Raw genomic sequence first — 24337 nt, forward strand, 5'->3', positions numbered from 1 at the left:
GTAAAGCAAAAGTTGCTCATGCAAGCAAAGGAAAACTGGGAATACATTCACCTCTTCCCATGGGCAAGCCGGTGTTCAGCAATCACTAGGAACACTGGGCTCCATCATGAGTAATGGTGACTTGGGAAGACAAATGCCATCATTCTGAATGTTCTCCCCTCTTTCTCCTTCTTAGCACGATGCCATCTAGTCTGGGATATTCCTTTGGTCAGCTGGGGTCATCTATCCCAGCTGTGTCCCCTCCCAGATCCTTACGTACCCCCAGCCTCCTCAGTGGTGGGGTGGGGTGAGGAGCAGAAAAGGCCTTGACTCTCTGCAGGCTAAATACCTAAAACATCCCTGTGTTATCAACACTGTTTCCAGCACAAACCCAAACCACAGACCCGTACCAGCTACTCTGAAGAAAATTAACTTTACCAGAGCCAAATCCAGCACATATGTTCAAATGTATTTCTACAGCTGTTGTTAGAGAAGGAGGGGGAATAAATCTTTATATTGCATTTCTGTCTCTCACTGTACAGCATTGCTTCTACTCACAGGCATACTGGATAGTTATTCTTTGTTGTGCTGAATAAATACGTTTTGTTAAAACAAAGTCTTGAAAGTTAATGAATAGTTACTGCATTAGAGGTTTGAAAAATATTTCTAGGAAAAATGGTTGGGAATTTTTCAAAGAAATAATTTTCTGTCAGATCAACTTGTAAAATAATGGAAACTTCTTATGAAAAGCTTGTACAAGCAAATGAAAAGTTGTGAAATTGCTGAAATGCTATGTTTTGAAACAATGCCATTTTCCTACTCTGAAACCACTTGTTTAGAAATTCCACTTTGGTTAGGTTTTTTTAACCTAGTTTTTTTTAAAATTGGTAAAACAAAATGCTTAAATTGATCCAAGTGGGCTTCACTTGCTATGTTTTCATTTGTTGTGTTCTTCTCTTATTGATATTGTCACACTTCTTGCAGCAGTGGAATTTAGGAAACATGTTTCAAAAGTGGGTGATCAGAAAGCACATTTTTTAAAAATGTAGGCATTGAGAATATTGTTTGAATATTGTTTGTCAGTTTTGTTTTAGCGTATTTTGATATTTAAATTTAGGGTTTTTTTATGCTTCACCTTAGGAGTACATGAGTTACATAGTGTCACAGTGATCCAAAACCACAGGTTTCTGACATTACCTGGCAGTGGAGAGAGAGAACACCATGGACAGCGTGTCCCATGACAACAAGCAGTGCATGAAAATACAGCCTATATTTATTTAAATTTTGTCATTTTCATATGCTGGTGTCTCTCCGCGTCCTATAATCACATGTCCAGTAGGAAGGAACCCCCTTAAAGCAACGTTCAGACCTCCCTCTGATGTGCTCTGATTCTTTGCTCTGGGGATGACGGTGAAGCTGGGCTGGAGGAGCAGCCTCCCAGCCCGATTTGACGCCCTTCTGCGCAAAGAGATCCTACTCAAGTGGAGAGCCTGAAAGGGAAAAATGCAGCTGCTAAGTTGCTGACAGAAAATACAAATACCAGTCCTATTGCCTGTGGCTAAGAAGGGTAAGCAGCAGCTACCGATGATTAGACGGCTACAGCAAAGCTTTGATCTGCTTTTGTTACACTGATGCTCCAGTGAAGATCAGGGCGTATACCCTGATCTCAGGTGCTCTGCCAGCACAGAGAAGTCCCTGTCCTGATGTTTCCTCAGTGTACTACCCTGAAGACTTAATTAGAGCAGTAATGTGTGACAGGAAAAAGAGGACAAGACAGCAAATGTGACAATATAGAATAGTATCAGCAGGAAACTGCATGTTTTAAAGAACAGAAGTTATCTTGTTATCTTGGCTGGGATGTTGTATCTCCTGCTGGCCTGCAATGGGTGACAGCTCAGGAAAATCCAAATGTTTAGCAGTGTCTGTCCCTTCAAGTCTTTGCTGAATCACATCAGAGGCTGTAACACCACCAGAATCGTGGTAGGAGAACAATGTGTTATTGTTGATATTCTTTTGGATAAGACACAAACCCAGAATCTTAACCACAGAATATTAAATCACCTCTTTTGGCATGAATAGATAGGTTTACTAAGCCCTAATCCAGTTCTAATTTACTTTATTATCTTTTGTGTCTCTAAACTCTTCCTGTAGTTTTGATTAGATTTGATCCTGTTTTCTTCTTTACTTTGGAATATAAATGATGAGAACAAACTATGCTGTACTGATATTTGAACAGGTTCTTATTTGCAGGACCATTTTCTTTGTATCGGGAAGGGAAAATGGAATCAAATATACCATGCACGAAGTTTCTCAGTATTTGATCAGGGTATTATATCAAATCCAGTGTAATTACTGATTATGTCATTACAATTAAATAGTATTCCACATGCATGAGATATAAAATATAGACTGTCATCTGTACAGGGTGATTGAGATTAAGATGCTCTAGCAGAGACTTTTTATTTTGGAGCACTTCCTGCTAGCCCACATAATATTTGAAATCTTACACATCTGAAAATAACCAAAATGCTGAAAGAAGTGAGAAGTTCTCTGTGCCTGTTTTAAGATTACCCAATTAAATGCCACCAAAAAACAAACAAAGAAAAAAACCCCAAACAAAAAGGAGATAATATGGCAAATTTAAGATTTTTTTTTTGTGTGTACTGTGTGCTGTATTCCAAGCTCTGATCCTGCCAAAAATGATTCCTTGAAATTATAAGAAAATTTAAGTGTGGTGTTAATAAAATTGCTTCAGTGTTTGATCCCTGATTGGTGTTCTGTTTAGATGGTTTAAAAGAGAAGCATGGAATTTGCATGAATGATTGAATGAAATCAAGATGAAGGAATGTAACTGATGCTGCCCAGGTATTTTCTCTGCCTACTATACGGCATGAAATACAGCTCATTGAAATCAAAGGAAAGGTGTTAATTTGATAATGGCCCAAACCTACTGCTTATTTAAAAGTAATTTATAAAGCTTTACTTGACCTATGACTGAAAATGGGATTTCTCATTTTGCAAAGCTCAAAAAAAAAGCTTAAAATGGCAAATAAACTTTATTTTTCATTTTCAAGTTGGAAAAACTGCTGCTGTCTGCACCTCTCTTTCAGCAGGGCTTGTTGTGTTCATAATTTCTTATATTAAAAATCCCACTGTATCTGGGGAAAGTGCTCCTTCAGTAATGCTTGTAGGTCATCCATGGGATAATAGTGGTGTTGCCACAGACTGGCATTTCCCCCTCTAATCTCTAACTAAAAGAGATATGGAGAGCAGCAAGGTGTAAGAAAGGAAGTGGAAAAGAGGTGATACCAGAGAACGTTTCCTCCTCATCTTTGTCTCCTTCACCTTCCCGATTTTCTTCCTGCTGTTGCGTCATCTCCTAATGATCTCCAGTTGATTCACCTCTCATCCGCATTCCTCTCGGCTGATCCATTCCCTCCTGAAGGAGGGTGTGATGGTGGCCAGCCGCCCCGGGCTCAAACAAGAGGGTCTTTTTTGTATGTGGATTACAACTGCATGCTGAATGATTTAGGTTTATTGCTTTCTTCTCCTATGCTCAAGAGTCTCCCAGCAAGTGGAGACAGTAGGACCACCACATTCTTTTCTGGCTTCACAAGAGAGAGGTTTTACCAAGGTCTGTTGCTTCTTCCCTGCAGTCCTGCAGCCAGTATCCGCCCTGCTCAGAGCTGCAGCACCTTGGTGCAAGTTGGATCCTTCATAGAGAGGGCTGTGGGCTGTACATCAATCTGGGGACAAATTTGGCAGGCCAAACCCACAATCATGAAGGGGCATCCATGCTTTTCTTCTGCAGGTGCAGCACTGGGAGGGTGGGGGTTAAATGACAGGGTGCACCCAGAGCAAGATGAAGTGTTCAGCAGCAGTCCTGTCCTACCAATACTGGCTCTTCCAGTCTTCCCTGGAGGCATACAGGCTCTTCCAGTCTTGGCTGGGGGCCATGGTGGGCTAAGCGGTGGGTTGGGGGAATAGTCCTGAGGCTGCTCCTCTGGGGTTCTGGCCGCAGCCACTGATAGCTGCCTCTCGAGCCTGCCTCCCTTCTGTCGTGGGAAATAGCTCTCCTTTGTCCTGCTCTGTCACATTAGAGCTCACCGGAGCAGTGTAAATTCAGCAACTGCTACAAAAGTTTTAAAAATAAATGCAAACTAAATTAAGATCTCAAGGGGGGGGGAAAAAACCAAACAGGAAAAATATAAAAATTTTGCATGTAAAGTATTTTTTAAAAAAATCTGAAAATCCGACTTTCATTCGCATTAATTTACGTTTTTGCACTTCATGACATCAGTTGCACAGAAAACCCAGGATCTCAGAGCTTGAAAATGAGTAGAAATAAAACAGGGAAATATTTTTCTTCTCCTCTTACAGTTTTTCAAATCATGTATTTTTTTTGATTATAAATAGCTAAATCAACAAACTTTACTGACCAGCAATGTTAAGCACACTTTCGTTGTTGACTTTCAGAACTATTTAAACTCCTGAGTGCTAAAAATTAGAATTCCCTTTGGGAAAGCTTGTAGCTTTCAGTGGACTCTGTTGGAGTCCCCAATAAGTAGTTAATAGGTAGACTGTGGTGACTCCAGCAAAACAACATAATAAATTCCATCTGCTTTTCTGATTAATCACCCTTATTGTTGAAAGTCAGGGACACCATGAATTTGCACAGTAAGCATATATTTTGAAAAGGAGGATAACAGTTTGTTACCTTAGTTGCAGTCAATTAGTCTGACTCCTTTCTTTTCACCTCTGAGAGAAAACCTGAGACCAGCCACCCCCCTGCTCAGTAGCTGATCTCTACTCCTCAGGCACCCTGTGCTCCAGGGGCAAGGACAACAAATATCCTGATTTTTTAAATTTTACCAGTTTTGCTTGTTCTTTTCAGAAACAGAGTAGTTAAAAGGGCTGAATAGAATGTTCTGTTTGGGACTTCAGTTTTCCAAGTTAAAATATGTAAGTGAGGGAAAGGTTTCATTCAGTTTTGGCATCACTTTGTTAAGTCAGTTTAAGCCAAGAAAGATTGTTATTCCACACTGTTTGCTGATAGTAGAAAGTTTACATATCAAACTGCCTTTTTTTTTCCTTGAGGAAAGAAAAAATCTTATGAATTTAAGGGAAAGATCTCTTATTTGCTTTGCAGAAGAGATTGTTCTGTTAACAACTCATCAAGAAAGAAAAAGAAAAAAGATAAACAGGATTAACTGTTTACTTTAAGTGAGCAGAAGTAGGGTGTTTTTCCGAAGAAGAACACAATGTACTGTTGTATCTGGTTTCCAGAGTGGTGTTTATCATAATTCCTCCTGCAGTGGTTGGTAGAGTGCTGGGAAGGCTCTCCGCCCACTCACAGCTCGATCCCTTTCCCTCTCCCATTGAGGCCTCCGGCCAGGACTGCGAGATGGAGAGGGCTGTCCTGTGTGATCTTTACTGCCTGACATGAGCTGACATTGACTGAGAATAAAATAACAGGGGCTGTTTCCTAGAACTCTCAGTGGACTGCTGAGAACTGCTACCATAACTCTTGTAAACACACGGCGTGCACACACAAACACGCTCCCTCTCCCTCATTTGGAAACACACCTAGGACAGGCAGCCACTAACACGGAGTGAAGGAAAACAGCATGAGTGAAAAACACAACAAGCGGGCCCTGCGAGAAAGTGGAAAATCGCCTTTCTGCTGGGGAAGCAGCCCCGGCAGGATTGCACTTCTGCTTTTCTTCTTGGCTCTTTGCTCTGCCCTTGATTTTTGATGAATGTTATACTTTTCTGCTAGTTCAGTGGGATGATGTGGCACTGACACAGCAGAGTGTTTTTTTGAATACAGCCACAGCTGTGTAAGAAATCTTGCGGGGTTGCTACATTTCATTTACCTTTCACATGCCATAGAAAGTGCATGAGCAGGGCTATACTACCAAGAATGCAATTTAGGATGATCTGTGCCTGCTGAAATGGGCAGGGGTTTTTTTAATACTCACTGCATGTTGATTTTTTGTTTTTAAAATAAATTTTTCCAGGATCCCAGTCATGGTTCTCTGTGGTTCAGAAATAAATCTGGTGAGTCCACAAACAATACAGTCTTGAAAGATAAGGGACCCCAGTCCAGCTGCTACAGTGTTCTTGCTTCATTCCAGATGCTGTAAAGCCCTCACTGTGGGTTTTGCAGGGCAAGTTGAGAGTTCTCTAAGTCCTGTAGTGTGAAAGAAATGAGTCGATACTGCAAGGAAGCCCTTTCTCTCTGGATATACACATACATATAAATAGCCTCCTCCCCTAACTCAAATGGGATCTAGCACACATAATAGGCTTTGTGGACCAGCCCTCCCAGATACAATCGTGTTATTCAGCTATTGCTTTCAGATCACCCTTTGAAGACAGGACTTTTATTCTGATTTTTACGTATAAGGAACTGAGGCGTGGAGGAAACATAGCGCAGTGAGGATGATGTGAAACACTGCCAGAACCAGCAACTGAACGCTGATTTTCTTGGAAAGGAGGGTGCTGAGCACCTTGCAAGAAAAGATCTTTTTGGCAACACCCCACTAACTGTTGGAATTCTTGGATGCCAAAACAATAATTACAAAGTCTTGAGATTAAAAAAATAAACAAAGAACCCCTCCTCAGATTCATAGATAAGTACGTGAAATGACTGGGTGGTAATTACATGTTATATTTGGAACGTAATTTTTCTATTGGACATCATCCATAAGAAAGACTTGCAGTTTTCAACTGAGCCTGTAAATTTTTTAAATACACATTTTTTCTCTGGATTAGTAAATAATGACATGCAGGAAAATAATATTTGCTCTGATTTGTATACTGAAATAATCAAGGGATTGTGATGGGATTCCATGCTGAAGTAATGGCACACTGAGGAACCTGAGGAGTGTGTGCATCATTATTTTTCTTACCAACTACAATTAACAGCACAGTGAGTGAAACAGGCTGGGGTGATCTGATGTGCTTGCTTTTTTGTTACCACTCAAAACTAGTTTTATGGAATGGGTCTTAGCAGAAGGACCATAAATTATGTCCCATGCAGCATTGAGATACACAGGGGATCTGGAGGGAGGAAGGCCTTACTGCTCCGTTGTGGCCTAGCCTTTATACAAACTTTTAGGCAATACTTAGGAAGTTATTTTTTGTTAACTCTCTGTGTCTTCCAAACCAGCTATCACTATAAAAATTGACTTACCTGGCATAGTTACTTTGGATTTAAGCTATGAGTGTAGAACAACTTCAGTGTTCATTTTTGAATCTGACATAAGTGAAGCTATCCACGATACTGGAAATATTTTTCAAATGCAACTCTGTAACAGTTTGCAATTACAGCTTAGGCTCCATATTGTGTTTGAGTGGATGTCAGGAATGTCTTTTTATGGTTTTGAATGTTTTGTTTACTTTTAGAGAAATTCCAAGTACAAATAAAACACACATCAACAGTTTCATTCAAAAGTGCACTTAGAGACAGCATCAGATGGGGAGTTTAAAAAGTTCATTTGGTGTCACGTGAAAACTTCATAGAAGAAATGGGTTTTGCAGAAATAATTGTCACATGTGAAGCCGTGGTTGCTGTGGCAAGTACAAAAAGCTGGCTTTCGTGCTACACCAATTCCTGACAAGTTGTATGGAGCTCCCACCAGGCAGGTGGTGTTCCATGTTTTGAGTGGGAATGGTTGCAGTGCTGTGCAGCCCTGTTCTCTACACCCGCATTGTGCATTTAAAAGGTTGCTCTGCTGACATGCTTGGCTCGTGCAGGTCTCTTCCTACGCACAAAAGCTGTTTCCCACAGAAGTGCTGCTTCTTCAGGCCACAGGCAGAAAATAGTAGGTGGAAGGATTAACATGAATGAAGAAATGGAAAAAGCAATCAGCAGACAGGGAATCATGAAAGACCTTGTGGAAGTGGTATTTGATTTTCCAGTTTGTATTGAACTACGTGATGATTCAAGGAAGTGAATAAAAATAAGCAACAGTTATTTTATAACCACTCTCACTCCATTTTTTAAGATATGTATAAAAATGGTAATGAAAAGCAGGGAAAATCCAAAATGAGTGACTTGGTATAGTTACTGTAGTGAGTTTCTTGCAAGTATGTTACAGAAATCCTCTGTAAGGAGATATCTGCAAAAATAAAAGTTTCCTGAGACCAGAGGGGCCTCTGCTACATATTTTCTATTTGAGATGCTGAGATAAGACTAGGTCATTTCCCTGGTGATACTCCTATCACATGAGCAGTTTCCACTAATACTTCTGCCAGGTCCAGCGCTCCAGAATTGCCTTCTTCTTTCTTTCCTTCTGGGCCCTTCCATGGTTGCCAAATAAAAACATACATGATCGCAAACTGTACTTTTCAGTAATTTTAAACCTACAGTTTTCAAAGCAAATTATCACTGTTTTGTTCATCTCAGTGCTTCAAACCAGAGCACCAGGCTGGGTGCTAGAAACGTCTGTACTTGGACCAGGATTCTTCTTCCAGCTTGACATTCCCCTTATAAACTGGAAACAGCAGTGCTTGTGTTTTCCTGTGTACCTGTGTGCCTCTGCAACCTGTGCAGAGAAGGAGGTAGTTACCATCATCATTAATTTGTATTCGTAGCATTCAATCCATAGCTGTGTTCTGTAGAGCCTCACTCACTATTTATTGACAGCAAATGGTATGGATTTTAAGCAGAAAACTCTCAATCTTGTGTCTCCCCAAAGAAGGGTACAGTGGGTACCTTCTTTTCAAAAGGGAGCATGAAGGAATGTATGACCTGGTGAATATGGTGCTTTTAATAAAGAAATCCTGCTAGTGTTGCAAGGGGGAAGATGGACAGTTGTCCCTGTGCCCTGAGCTTTGATTTTTCAGTTACTATATGGGTATAGTGAATGCAAGGAGTTCATAAGATAGGGATAAATTAAATCCGAGTAGGGTGGTGTCCTGCAGGTTACAATTTGAATCTGAGCCATATTAGCAGGAGTTAATCAGCTCCACCTTGAGACTTGACCAGACAAGTTGCTGGATTGGAGCTGTGTAGGTAGTGTTGTGCCTCTGGTGATGAAAGGAGAGGGGGTTTTGTTTGTGTGTGTTTATGTACGTGTGCTTTATGCCTCTGCTAGGACCGCACCTCACAGAGATAAGAAGTCCTCCTGACAAACAAAGCAGCAGCAGCTGTCTCATGGATGGTTAAGATAAAGAATGAGCAAATATCAGAGCTAATACAAGTCAATTAGTTTTCAGGCATTTTCCCATTCCCTCGTTTTTCTCCCTTCCAAAGAAAGAGCAACTAATGAGGTCTGTGCAGAGTGCTGCAAAGGTGGGGGTGTTTGCCTGGCTGTCCTTCTCATGCTGTACTGCACAGCTTAGCTGTGCATGGAGAAGAGCTGCCCTGGGCCACACAGTTGTCCTCCGACCCAAGGCTAAAACAATTACTTGTTGGTTAAGATCTGCTCATGACAAATTTCTGCTGTTTGTTTTCACAAGACTCAGTAAAGGCAGTGTCTGTGTAATCAGTCTGTTCTGGCCTCCCTGTGCGCTCATCTCTGCAGGCAGATCTTCCTTTTCTTATTCTTTGCTGCTAGCTGCTGAGGAGGCTGGAGGTGACCAAAAATGGAGAAGGTTTTCATTGCCCTTACCTCTCCAGAAAGTCAGCTGCTTGATAAAAGGCAGCAATATGGAGAGAGATGATTTTTCATGCATAAAAACATATTAGTAAAAGAAGGACTTACCCTTTACCCATGAAGAGTGACTAACTGGGAGAAGGGCATGGCATTAATCCTGTAATCCTCTCCAGATTTCTACTGGGAGGCATTTTGTCCTAAAGATCAGCACCATCATAGAAATAATGCAGAGTAATCAGTCTCATCTTCCTCCAGCCCCCAACCTTGCTTCTGGCTATTAGCAAATTAACAAAATCTTCCCAAGCTTTTGCATGAGACTTACTGTGTCATTACATAAAAAAAAAAAAAAAAAGCCAAACTCTGCCTCACTTCTTATCATTCCCTATCTTTGCCCCCTTTGTTGTTACCAATGCATCATGCTTCACCTTTCCCTTAGTCTGTATCTCCTATATTTGCTCCTCTACTGGCTTTCCTGCTACCCCTCTCTCCAGGAGTGAATTCTCTGCTGTTTTACTTGAGAGATTTCAGTTTCCAACCCCGTCTTTTAAGTTGAGGTCTTACACAGGGTTACATCCTGTTGTCCCAAAAATAAAGATGGCCCTTATTTCCTCCCTGCACAAGCACCACTGATTGAATTGGAGATGTTGCCTGTCTTTTTTTAACAGTTCAGTACTATGCATGCTGACAAGGCATTGGTAAAGGTATGTTTAACCTGATTAACCTATACAAATCCACATTTTATGAAAAAAAAGTATTTTCTATAGAATAGAAAATCTATAGATGTGCATAAAACACAAATGCTGAATTCCTGGGGGGAGATACTCATTTTGGCTTTGCAGCTTGTCTCATAATTTTGATGTGGGTTTTCATCGTGGTAGTGAGGTTCAAAGGGGGAAAAAAAGTAATGGGACAAGCTGTTGGCTTTAATCACAGTTAGACTGCCAGCTAAAAATTAATTTGTGAGAACATTTGCTGTAATGTGAGAGCAACACTGCAACATGGGAAAATAATCCAAATGCACTGCTCTTGGAATAAAGTGAAATCAAGGGGAAAAGAGTTCTGGTAAAGAAGTTAAGGTCGTGAATCAATAGGCTGTGAATGCAGCTGAACTACTGTCAGTGATGCTGACAGCATGTACAAAATCCTTAAGAACAGAACCAGTCCCAAAGAACAGGAGGGTAGTTCTCCAAGTGCGTTGCTGAGTCTGTTGTGGGATACAGCTGACATCATGATAGTCATTAAGTGGAAAAATAAGTAGTCCCTCAAACACTTACAGTATTTCAAGGTTTTGTCATCATTCATTTATACTGTTTTAAGGGCGTGGTAAAGCAGGGATAATGTGTTTGTGAACTTGTCTTCATGGTGTTGATCTGGGATATTTCTCTCTTAGTCTGAAATCGGGCATCTGAAGGTTATTCATTAAATTCTGACTTCCAAGTGAGGCAATACATACATTTCATTTTAAATGCATGTTGTAGAGAAACTGTGACTACCTTTTGGACACTTAGAGCAAGTGCAGTAAATATAGTGTCTGTCTGCTCTTGTGTATGAACCTGGCAGAGCAAAGGTACTTGGAATCTGATGCAATAGGTTCTGCTGCTCTGTGGTCCTTCGTGATGCCAATCATCATGAACGTATTCCCAGTGTGAATGGGAACATTAATGATGGAAGCCTCAAATTACACAGTTCTTCTCTGCATTGAGCATGGTCAGAAGATGACCATTCTCCCATCATATGACCTGAGATGGCTGTATGTGCTGCATACACTGGGCAGCTGGAGTGGGAGCTTCAAGGAAAATACATCCTTGCCTAGAACAGTACTCCATGCAAGTAGGAGTTTACTTCTACAGAGTTAATTTTCAAGGAACTCAGATGCTGCTGCTGCTGCTGATTTGGCTACAGTATTTTTTGGTCAGATTAGTTTCCTGTCCTAGCCATTTATGTGCCACCACAAAGGAATGGAAATCTGTGGCCAGGGATGCAGGGAGTTGAGATTCCCATGTCTGACAGAAACCATCTCTTAGCTTGACTTAAAAGGACTTGGAAAATGCTCTTTTAGTGACTGATGTCTTCAGCACCAACCAAGCTAGTTTTATTTGGGCAATTAACATGTCCCAGAGGACTTAATATAACCCTGGTGCCAGCTAGTCTGAGACTTACTTGTGTTCAGTTATGTCTCACTAGAGATATGAGAAATTCCAGTGATCAGTTAAGAGACTGCTGAACTGATCTGATGTGAGACACAAATTCAGTTGGCCCTTCTTGCTCCAAGATACAGAGGCCTAATTTTTCACCATTAACAGTCAACATTTTGTTAACAGAGGCAAAACTGTTTGCTTTGTTGTTCCGGTTCCCCTCAATCTGGTTTTCAGAAATGTCCAGAGAATATGAGCTCTGGTTTTCCAAACATAACAATATCACAGGGAGTGTCAGTCAAATCAGTTGAAACTCAAGGGGGTTCTTAACTGATTCTGAAGTCCTAACATGGAAAGCAGCAGGGAAACATAGTTTTTCTGATTTATTTTGGGGTTTTTTTCTGATGATGATTCAGTTTGTATGGGACCTTTGTAGCTAGAGGTATGGGGAAAATATCGAGTCCTATCCCTTGCTGCTCTTAAAAACCAGCACCAGAATCTGAAAAATGAGGACTCTTAGCTGGTCCTTGCACAATTGCTGCTGTCAGAAAGCCTTTGGGGCTGTATCTTACATCAAATGCAGCCTTCTTGAGGGTCTAAGCCAAAGTTAGACAGTTCATCATGAACAAGGAAAGTGTGATTAGTGCTCTTCCATGTGCCTATTTTTACATGTGAAGAAAATACATTAATTTCTTCAGTGTAGGAGTTCATTTAATTTAAAATGTGTTTTATAAAGATGTAGTGACTGCAGTTGAATGCTTTCAGTGTGCATGCACATTATAGGATGTGCTCCAAAAGCAGTTGGAGTTGACTTGCTAGGAACAATGGTGCTGCTCTGGGGAGGGTAGTTTTGGCATGTACCTTTGAAATGAACTGAATTCTGCTGCCTAGTGCACCCCTGAGTTTTATTTGGAAACAAAGATGTGTGTGCTACCCTCAAAGGTAATTTTTGTTTCCCTTTGAAAAGTTTCCATGCTTAACTGTCTCTTTCTGAGGCAATTAAAACCAATCTTGTAGACAGGGGCCTCCTTCCTCCAGCCCTGCATGACTCATGCTATCGTGGCTGCTCATCTCAGGTGCAGAATCTTGTGAAATGCATTTATGACTATCTAAATGTATGACATCCACTGATTTTGCCTTATCTGTTATGACAGTACTATCTTCTCAGAATGCCATCAAGTTGGTTAAGCAATACTTCCCAGCCCTACAGCCCCTACTTCCATAGATTTTAATCAATTTGTTTGTTTAGTAGGTTCTTTAATTACCTTCTTAAAATAGTTCCTCTGGGCTTCATACCCAATACTGAATATACCAATCTTCAGTTTTGTGTTGTTTTGCTTGGGGTTTTTCTTCTTCAAAGAAAAAAAATGATGTTTCACTCTTTTTTGCATCCTGAGGACTCTTTTAAAAAAAAAAATTCAGAAAATGTAATGCTTGCTTTGCCAATCTCGGTGATTATTACCTGTGAAATATGTTGCTTTGCTTACTTCTAAGCAGAATTTTTGTATTTATAAACACACACATATTTATGTTTCTGTTGTTGTTCTTTCTTCACTGTAGAATTCACCTCAAGTAAGGCAAAAACTCAACTTTCTTCCTTTTTAAGTACACAAACCACAGTGCCTAGCAGTTAATTAATCTAATCCCCAGTGCAAGCCCTGTCCTCTTTGTTTCAGTCATGCTTCTCTACTTCTTGGCCCTGTTATGTCCTGAAAATGTACGTGAGAAAACCTTTAATGATGTTGGGTTTGTTTATTGATACGTTACTTGATAGGAGTTCTGCAGATACTGCAGAGGATAAGCCCTGTCCTGAAGTTTGTAATATCGTTCTCAGAACCTTGCTCACTGGTTTGGTACGAGCAGATGCCAGTGAGTAATGGAGGAATGTTTTGCAGGTTATGCCTCCTTGTCCAGGATGCCTATGGCATGTTCAGTGAAGTGTGGCTGCAGTCCCTGAGTTCCACAGATGACATTGAGCTGTACTGCAGGAGATGGGAAGGAAAATCCTGCTGCTTAGCTGGAATGAAAATTTTGCAGAGAACTACAAGAGGAAGGTGAGAACAATTAATGGAAGAATGTATTGCTTGCTGTGGCAGGCAAAGGTGATCTGCCTTTTTATTTATATGTGTGACCAACATTCTTTGGGACAACTGAACCTGGCTTTGTTCAATCAAATGTCCTCATTGCCACTTTTGGGCCATCCAGCTGTGCTTGAGCCAACCATTCTCCAAAATGAGCATAAATAAGCTAATGCACAAATATGTACTTAGCAGAGTAAGGAATTACTGTGTGCAATATTTCATAAAATGTGGGTGTCTTCTTCTTCTTCAGTAGATTCAGAGACTTAAAAACATTAGTTCACCTCCCTTTCATTGCAGAACTTCTTACTGCACTAAGTTCTTCTACAGTGCTGCCCAGTATGGCTTGAAGTTTCAAGCACAAACTTCCCTTTAGTATATGAGAGCCTAATTCTGTTAAGTCTATATGGTTTTAGAACCACAGTTTAAGTTTCTTAAAAAAAAAAGTCTTGCAAATCTCAAAGCCATTCTCATTTTGGAATAAGAATGTCAACAGCTTTATAGAAAAATTCCCCCAGGTAAGTAACAAAGTGACTTATGGTACATCTCAGATTTTGCTTACTCTGTGATTCCTCTTACGTTCCTCAAAAAAAATATCTTTAGTCAAGAAAAAACCTTAAATACGTTGATTATCGTACAGAGTATCGTTCTAAGGAAAGTGATACAATGTTCTCATGGGGACCTATATAAATACAATTAGATTGGTTCAGTTCTCAACATAATTTATTCGTACAAGCATCCGATCTAGATAAGCTTTGCTATTAGAATGGCTATGGTATTTCTGCTGACACTTTTTTTCCTGTTGAAAAATGCTGTTTCATCAAAACCAGAATGTTTCATGGAAACATTATCTATTTTGGAGACAGCTTTGTTGGGAAGATTATTTTCAGGTCCAGAGGGAGTGAATATTCTTTCTCTCATTCTCATTTCATGAAAACTTTGAGAAAGTCTCATTTTTGTTTCATATTGGAACAAAAACAAATTTCAAAGCCTTGAAATGTTTAGCAAAATGGAATTGTTGTTTTCCAGCCAGCCCTATTCAGTATGCTTTTCTTTTTATGTACTTGCAGTGTTAATTTTCAGAGCCTTTGGATTTCAAGCCTACTTGCATTTTTATGGATCTTTAATAACAAACACGTCTTTTTATTTAATTATTTTGTTGGCTTTTTATTTTCAAGTTACATTTTTTCCAAACAAATTAAATAATGGCTTTGGAATTCTGGATACAAATGAAGTTTTACAACTGGCTGCTGGTGCTTCCAGTACTCTGCCTAACTAATAAGAGACAGACTTTTTCTAATGTAAATTCTGTTTCAAAGCAGCAGTTACTTACTTCTGGCTATTCTGAGGACAGTTAGAAGACACACTGCTGAAAATGCTGGTGGCTCAGCTGGAGCTGTGCTGGTGGTAACCCTGCTAGGGAACATTAAAAGAAAATGGGTATAGTGTAGCTTCGGGGACAGTGCAGTGGTTAAAACGTGATTTCATTGTACAAGATGGGTGGGTGGGGGAATTGTTCAGGGATTTATTTTTTTCTTAATTGTTTTAGCCTAAGTTCTGCTTTATAACTTTTTATTACTTCTAAGTGTTTGGGACACATTCTAGGTGTGATGGAAACCACAGTAAAGCAATAGCTGAAATGAATATGAGGCAGTACTTACTCACAGAGAGTGTAATTAAGCTGTAGAACTCATTGCCACTGGATAAATGGATTTCCAGAGCCAGTGGTGTATCCAAGCACATGATGGGATATGCCTGTGAGTGCCCAACCTTGGCTTGCAGCACATGAGTGAGTAAGAACTATGTGGTCTGCCCTGCAAGAAAGACTGCTGCCTTTTTGTTTGGTTTTTTTTTGAGAACACCAATTACTTTTTGGAAGGAGATGGCTTTTGAACTGTTTGTTTCCTGGAGTCTGACAGTGGCTTTTAAGTGGATAAAAGGGAAGAAAATGTAGGAAATACGAGGGAAAAGTAATGACTTTTTTTTTGTATGTGCCTTTGAAGCGCATGATCTGGAGAGAGCCAGGAATGGCTAATAAGATCCCGTATGTTCAAGTTGTCCCACAGTCACATGGATTGTAATCAGAGACAGAGTGCTTCCTCAGTCCCTCTGTGCGACAGAGGAGATTTGCTAATAGATACAAGAGGTTCTCAAGCATTTTGCATCAATGGACCACTGTTATTGTTCAGAAAATTTTCCAGGCCATCATCCATCCTCACCATCAAATATTTAATTTAAAGTGCTATTTGACATCACTCCTGTAAATGCAATTTTAAAATCACTGTTGTGAGCTGAAGTTTCATTTCAAGGGCTAAAAACCTATAAGCCTGTAATAAGGGGTATTCTACACACAGGGGAAAACCTGGCTGGACACGTTGCTTGATCTTTGGAATGGACCTGTACTGTTAAGGAGTGCTAAAGAAACTAAACACATTTCTTCTCTGATAAGAAAACACTTGTGTTCCAAGAGAAAAGCGGGATAAGAACTTACACAACCACGTCCTGTCTTGACAAAGATCAGCTCTGTGAAAAGTTGGAATTATAGTAACGTTACATTGAGAGAAACACTTGCAATGTTGAATATTGGTTTTCAGTATGCTTTGACAAGTAGTAGGGTCTTGTATAGGTTGTTTGAAGGTCTTTTACTGATTTAGGTGGTTTTCAGAGCCAGGCCCATACCCCACATAAAGCATACTCCCCTAAGCTCCCCTGCAAGAAGTCCTTCCTTCCCTTTGCAGTCCAGTAAAGGAAGTTGTGTTTCCCTTTGCAGTCCAGTTTCTGGCAATCCTGTAAGACAGAAGGACCGGGCTGAGTCATGGCAGAGTTGCCATGGCTTGTTCAGTGCCTGATTTCCAGCAGTTCTTCTACTCTGTTCGTGAGGCTGTTGGATAAAGTAGGAAGCAGTACTGTGGCAACTGACTGAACTTGTGTGCTTCAGTATCTGCTTCCTGACAGCTTTTCTCTTCATCCTCTCATTCATACTCGTCTCTTAGCCTTTCCTACAACTATTCCCTGGACTGCGTGCTTAGTATCAGCAAAAAAGAAGAAAAAAGGTGCAGTGGTTTAAAGGGAGAAGACTAAAAAATATTAATTGAAAGGCTGCTGGTGATGTTGGCTCCTTAGAGGCTCATGTTCTCACCCTCACCCTCCCACTGCCTCATGTGTCAGTCTTAAATTCAGCCCCTTGAGGAAGAGGAAGTGAGATTTTGGGGGTGTGCTGCTAGAGGCAGGAATGCTGGTTAAAAATCCATATGCAGCACATGCAACCCTCCTGTTTTAATAGGTCCCAGGCATGTTTCAGGTATGTCAGGTATAACCAGGAACTAAATGAATGCAATTAGGTGCAGGGACTGAGCACTCACTAAAATGCCTCAGGAGTAAATAACCTATAAATTGTCATGGTTCCTGCTTCCTACCAGAAATCAATTTCAATGAGCTGAGAAAATCTTTGTAGTTAGATACCTGTCTTTATCAACAAAAAATACTGATTTTATTTTTTTCAGCCCTACCTGGAGTTCCACACAGAACAACAGTTTGGATTTTGACAATTTGTGTCTTTTCACCTGATTTTCCAATCATTGAGTTGCTTTACTGCTGAGTATAGCAGATGTACCTGCTTCTTCTCTTTATGCTTTCTTATATGTTAGAAATATGAAGAGTTTCTCTGCAGCAGAACAGAAAGATGACAACAATTTAAAAATGGAGGGGGGAGGAAGAACACAGGGTGTCAGTGCAAATTTTGTCCCTAAATTGAAAAAAATGGTTAATAAGCTTCAAAAGAAGAGGCAACTGCTGCATGGAGAGTGCTAAAATCCACCCTTGTGTTGGATAGGCTAAAACACTTTGAAGGATACATCAACTCCTAAGCTTTGGCTTTTGAGCCAACATTTAATTCATGGCAGTCTGTATTATCTGTTGCATTTTCCTCTGCAGTAAACAGACTCTGAATATTGAGTTCATCAACCAGTGTTATGTTTTTCTGAGGAATTTCTGCATTTTCAAATAAAGTTGGCTTCTGTTGTTTGTCATTTTAAGCTTTCAAATGTTAGGCACTGAAATGTGAAATCTCCCTGTATATTTGTAGTGGTCACTACTGTGCTTGAGGGTTTTCATTCTTTTCTATTTTTTTCCCTTTTTATTTGAGTCACATACTTCTCTGAGCTCAATTTCTCTCCTTTTTTCGCCTTTTCTCTGTATACTTTCTCTTCATTTTGCTGTGTCCTCAGAAGAGAGGACCTCTGCTAACTGCTGCATGAGTACGTGTTTCAACTGCTAGACATAGACAGGAAATGTAATAGTAAGAACTCTCCGCAGAGCAAGGAGGTCATAACTTCCTTCCTTTGGTTTTCCCTCCTCCAAAAAGACTGCCATCTAAAAGATCCACCCCACGTCTCTGGGTTTCGAGGTCTTGAAATACTTCAGTAATTGCTGTGGTTAAAAGTTGAGTTTCATTTAAAGCATAATTTCAGTAATCACATTGAAGTTTTGAATATTTGCATTATTTTAAAATTAATTTCTATGGCTGCTTTTGTACCAGAAATGAACTCTGTTATTTTCTGAATTTTCTATTCTTTAATAAACATGGACTGCTGCTTGTATCTTAGTGATTCTATCATTAATCTATTTAGTAGGCAGCACTGGAGAATAACATAGGCATATCCATATTGAACCAAAAGTACTTTTTTATTATAATTTCAGTGGTTTAATGTAGTATGTGTAATTTCTAATGTACTGTAGAAAATTGAGTCATTAAAGTATGTAAATCATTCAACAAAATAATTCCATATATCTAAACAAAACTTGTGGGGAGAAAAGGTCAGCAGCCCTTCCTCCCTGTTTGCATTTTGGCAAAGATGCTGGTTTAGTAGGCTCTGATTTTTACTTTGTGATTTTGTTGCTTTTATTACTCAAGTCTAAGAAAATGTGGTGTTGCATAGTTTGTGCGCTGCAAAATCTTAGTAGGTCAGTTGGAGGGAGAGAGAGAGCCTACAGTATCAGCCTTGTGTTTGGATTGCTTGTCCCTTGAAAGTTGAAGCTTATGCAGTCTAGGTGATTATTAAGGAATTCCTTAGTTTTGCACAGGGGGCTAGGAATTGCTTTATTTTTGAGTTTTTAATAATTGAGACTGACACTGCCAAGGAAAACTGTTTCGGTTTAGACAAAATTTTAAGAAGTAGGAGAGGAGGAAGCAGAGAAGTGCCAAGTCCTGAGTCCTCAGAGCAAAGCTGTGGAAGATGTTGGAAGAGAATCCTAGCATCTTTCTGTTCCTTGCTGTAAGCCTTACATAGTGTTCCTTTTTTCCCTGTTTATGTGCCTTCTTTTCTCTGACATTGCTGGTATTTTCTCCCTCCAGTAGTTTTCCCCTGAGCCTGTTGTGATTAAAGTTGAAAAATCCCTCAGACTAATAAGCCATGTGTTAAAAGCTGGATCAGGCATGGCACACACAAAGTTCTTGGAGCAGAACTGTAGCTGAAACTTCATGCTTGTGAGAGAAATAAACAAGATCATCTTATTAAATTATGAAATAAGTTGTCAGGTCAGAATCAGTGAAATGCAGTTTTGAAAAATCAGAGCTTGAAGTTGTCTGGCTTTTGAAACACAGCCTGTAGTATGAAATAAATGGAATTTCCACAGGATCAGAGATGTTCTGATAGTGTAAGTACTGGTTTATCAGTCATGTATTTAGCTTGTTTAACAGTATTACAGCTTTAAAATTCTCTTCCTGCTGTCTGGGTACACAGCAGGCAGTGTGCATTTATGGATACAGTGAAAAGATGTACTGAAGTTTAGCAAAGAAAGTTTAAGTGGAGAGAGATGTCCTTTGAGAACATTGGATAATAAAAATAATTAAGGACATGAAAAAAATTATTTTACATACTATATGGAGATACACACACACATATATAAAAATCTCATTATACATAAGCAAAGCTTGAAGATGTGGGTTTACAGAAGAGAGGCATACCTACCTGTCATAAGTCCATATTTCTGTGGAAATCTTTACTGTAACACTCCACTGGAGTTACTGGTAGTCTTACTGTGTTGGTGTTAAACAGTGGAAACATACATATTTGGGATGGGACAAAATTTGTTTTACCAAACACAAAGTTAAGTCTGGCATGGAAAGTAGACAGCTGAGTCTGTCATTTAGAATCTGATTGATGATTTTTGTCCTTCTCCTGCTATAGATTCAGTCTTTTTTTCAAAGTTACAGAGTACTACAATAGAGCCCTAGTCCCTGAAGTAAAAGAAAAAAGAAAGTTACTCAAAATACTTCACATGTTCATTTTTCTTTTTGATCCTTGAGCCTGTTTCTTCTCTCTCCTTATTCCGCTTTTCCTTTCTTAGAAGTCTGTCCTTCTGTGATCAAAATTACTTATTTTTTTAAGTAACTAGTAATTACACTCACAGAGCAAAATTTTAACATTTTTATTTTGTCTTCTGCATCTAGAGAGGCTCTATATGCACATGGGTGCTAACCATGTCCCTTCACTGTAGCACAGAGCCAGCTGTTCATCTCTTGTCCTGACTCCATAGCTGAAGAAGGCTACACATATTGAATAAACTGCACCCATTGTTCAAATGAGATTGAACTGGAGTTTGAGTGTTACTTGGCCAGTGAAGGGAATTCATTTTATTCTTTCTGTGAGGATAATGATTTCCGACAGAGGAGGACACAATGTCTTTGTCATTTCTCCAGTGTCAGTGCCCCCACTTCATTCTCCCTTCTGCTAAGTTGAAGCCCATAAGCGTAAAGAGAGAGTTAACTTTCCTGGAGGTGTGTAAGTGGGTGGAGCAAGAGGGGAACTCCCCACCAGGGACACTGACCGATGGAGTGAGAGCTCCAGGAGAGAACATCCCAGCTCATAGGCAAGGATCACAGCAGGATGTGATTTGGAACTTGCTAATCATTTGGTTTGTCCCTGCCCTTGGCCTGACTGGTGTCAAAGAAATGATGGGGCCAAGATGTTCAGGAAACCTACCCCACACAGCACTGATCCTTTGCCTGCTGGTAAGCAAATTCTGTCATTTAGTAATTAATTAATTACATTTATTAATTAAGTGCTCCTAGTTCAAGAGTAGATGGCCTTCTCCAAAAGGACACACAGAACAGAAGAAAATGTACCATATGTCTTAGATATTCTGACATGGGGTAACAAGTTAGAAGTGAGCTGAAGAAGAAAGGACAACTTCATGTCCTTTGTGAATACTTTAAAATGCATATGGGGGGTCAGTGTAAGGTCTGTGTGAAGATGGGAACTTGCAACAAGCAGCATGGCTTAGTTGCTCTAGGTTGATACATATGCAGTCTCTGTGCACACACACACACTGTTTGTGGTACATTCATATCCGTGCTCCGACCTTGTGCTGGGGTCGTGTGAGGAAGGCCACTTATGTAACTGCTTGAGCTGTACAGGAGGCTTTGCTCTCATTTTGTAGCTCTCCTTTTTCATCTCCCAGTTAGCAAGACCAGTTAGTTCCTCTGGGGATTGGCCTTCCTTGTGTCAGATATCATTCTGTACAATACAAAACAGAAAATTTTGCCCCAGTCAAGCAAGAAGTGATTGATTTGCTGTGAAGTATCTTTAATACCTAAGAAATATTGCTTTGTGTGTTGTAATGTCATCAGTGTTAAAAACCAAAACCAAACAAACAATAAACCCAAACTAAACAAAAAACCTCCGAACACCAAAACTACCCCAGTCTCTTTCCTTTTACCGACTTGGGGATGATGCCATGTAAGCCAGGAAGTCCATTTCTGTAAATGAGCAGCATATTTGTGTCTCTAGTCTGTTCATTCATGTGGAGAACACAACTACAGGTAGCAACATCATCTTTTTAGTCTGCCAGCTTGTTACCTGAATTGTGGGCCTCAGGTTTTATTCCCCAGGATCTCCTCTGAGATTTACGGCCATAAAATTTCTTGCAGTGCTGGTCCAAAGGCATCACCGTTAACACTGAATCACAGGCAGGGAAAAAAACATGCTGAGAAGCTCCCTGTAGACACCCAAAGTCTAAGGATCCAGAGAAGGACTAAGGAAATGCAGAAATAAATAAGCTTAAGCAGAAGTGAGCTAAAAGCAGAACTTTAAAAGGAAAGTTTCCATGACCCCTTGAAGAGAAGCAGCATACTGCAACGTGCTTCAGCCCTGTAAACAGGGTATGTGGTTTCCTTCTAAACAGCTGGGTTTAGAAGCTAATATTACTTTTAACAAGTTTTTGACTTCATTTTTTAGAGTTGTTTCAGAAATAGTGGTTTTCTTAATTGGAGGAACGGACAACTTGTTCTTGGAGGCAGTGTGGGGTTAAAATCCAGATTTCTGTGCTTCAACTGCACAGAACAGAGAACTGGGACAAGATAACTCAGAGCTTTAACTCAAAAATGCATGCCTCTTCAAGCTGGTTATCTGTAGCTATTTCCCCTCCCTCGGCTACTCCTGCCTGTCCAGCAAAGATGCTCCACCCAAAAGGCAGCCCCTGAACTGCTGCAAAGTACAGCTTGGTTTGCTAAAGAGTGGTCAACATATTACCTTAATGTGCTGGGCTGTTAATTTTATGTTTGTTTTTTAAATCAAAAGTGTGGAACTTGCAAAATGAGTAAATACAAATCATAACTAAGTGATCAGCAGTGTAGGAAGGAGATAGTTCTCTGCACATGTATTTAGCATAGCAAAATCTTGCCTGTTGTTGCTCTGTATCTGATAATTGCTGACTTTCTGGAAAGCAGTTACAATCAGCTGTCAACAATAACAGAAAACCCAGCAAACACACACACACACAACACCCTCCCCCCCCCCCCAAAAAAAAATAGAAATTAAAATGTTAGAAGCAAAACTTTTTAATAGTTAAATAGCTAAAAGCTGTTTTTTAAAAGAGGTTGTACTGATATCTGTGTCCTTCCCAAGCTACTATTTACCCCAGTTCCCCTGAATTCTATCGTGTAGCAAGCTGTTTGTAGCAAAGGATTAAACATGTCTTCTTGTTGCTGGATATGATACATCCCTTCTCTCCCTCTCCACCCTGCAGCAGAAACTATGGGGATTCAACTGGACCAAATCAAAACCAGCTTCCACAAAACAAATATGATTTTAAATTGCTTTCATAATCATGCAATGGTTTAGATTTAGATTTCTTAATGAATCTTTTTAATATGATGCGTAACGCTGGAAAACATTTTAAACCTGATTTTATTGGTCTCTTTGAAGGGCATTAGGACTGTTTACTCTGATAGACAGTCTGTGGCCTCCAGTAGTGCCTCTAAAAGTTCCTGGACAAAGTCAAGACTCTGAAATGGTAAGTTTTGTTATTATAGATATGAACTTTTTCACTCACAACTAGTATTTTTGGTGGTGGTATAATCATGTTTACTTCGGGAATCAACACTCTCCTTTTTACCTACCAAGTTTTGTTTTACTCATTCTGACAACCTTCCAGGCTAACCTGAAGCCCTCTGGATCAGCATCATCTTTCCAAAATGATGCAATTAGCCCCTTATTAATCCTCTAGATCTAGAATGATAAGACGCCGTGACAAATTCTTCCTCTCTTCTCCTTGCAGGAGTAAAGAGGTACTAGGTATCATGGAGCCTGCTGAGAAATCTATATACAAGGAAATCTGTATACAAGGATATTAACTCATTCTTTAAAAGCACTTTTCAGCCTTAGGTTTGAAAGCACTTTTCTGAAGATTATCTTTGAAGACAGTGTGACTGCTGGAATCAGGTCTCTTACTAGTTAGGATGACTTTGTCTGATACTTGTTTCATGAGAGGTTAGAAGGATGAACACAAAAGTAATTACTAAAAGTTAATGTTTCTGTGATTTTAGGAGGTGGGAAAGTATCGAAATGGATTTAAAGTACACAAAAGTAATTACTAAAAGTTAATGAATGTTTCTGTGATTTTAGGAGGTGGGAAAGTATAGAAATGGATTTAAAGTATGTTACCATATATTTGCAAGCTAAAATCACATCTGTAATCTTACTTCAATCAGCTTTTACCTTTGGAAAGGAGTTCTGTCGTGTCAAGTCATTTTGGTAATACAAGATCATTTGAGAAGCTTCTGGGTAGCCAAGCTTGGGCTTTCTTGATGTTCTTGTATAGGCTGTTCTTTGGGAAGAAGTGGGTGGTATTAAAATTTGTTTTAGACCAAAGGAGTCAATATGAAAAAAAAAAAAGAGAAAGCTGGAAATAAGTTTCAAAACCAGGGAATATTGAAGGTGGATATTACTAGTTATTTCTAAAGTCCAAGGACCTTTTGTCTAAAATGTAAAGTGTTCTTTGCATTGTCCAGGGGTATATACTGAGGAACAAAAAGCTCAGTTATAAATAAAATCAAGACTGAAACTCAGTGAAATAGCTGTGCTCTTTTTGACTCTCCCTTTCATCTAAATATTTTGGAAGTCTCGGAGGAATGGATGGGTTTGTGCATTAAAATAATGTGGGCAACAGAATGGAAATATCTATGGCTGAGGCAAAGCTCTTAAATGTTTGGTGTTGTTATGACTCCTTCTATGTCTTCTTTTTTTCTTTTTTATTAGCA

General features: G+C 39.7%; 1 protein-coding gene across 2 annotated transcripts in view; it reads left to right on the top strand.

Moving 5' to 3' along the window:
* SPIDR (scaffold protein involved in DNA repair) overlaps positions 1 to 24337 on the top strand; it is a 195854-nt gene that overhangs the window by 154590 nt on the left and 16927 nt on the right. Inside the window, exons 11-12 of one of the 2 annotated variants that reach the window (XM_039549214.1) lie at positions 13615 to 13773; positions 23004 to 23091. In XM_039549214.1, the coding sequence (XP_039405148.1) occupies positions 13615 to 13773; positions 23004 to 23091 (247 nt within the window). The remainder of the gene's footprint in view (positions 1 to 13614; positions 13774 to 23003; positions 23092 to 24337) is intronic. The other variant, XM_039549215.1, reaches the window with a different exon arrangement.

The sequence above is a fragment of the Corvus cornix genome, chromosome 2 (assembly GCF_000738735.6).
Source record: "Corvus cornix cornix isolate S_Up_H32 chromosome 2, ASM73873v5, whole genome shotgun sequence".
NCBI classification, from domain to species: domain Eukaryota; kingdom Metazoa; phylum Chordata; class Aves; order Passeriformes; family Corvidae; genus Corvus; species Corvus cornix.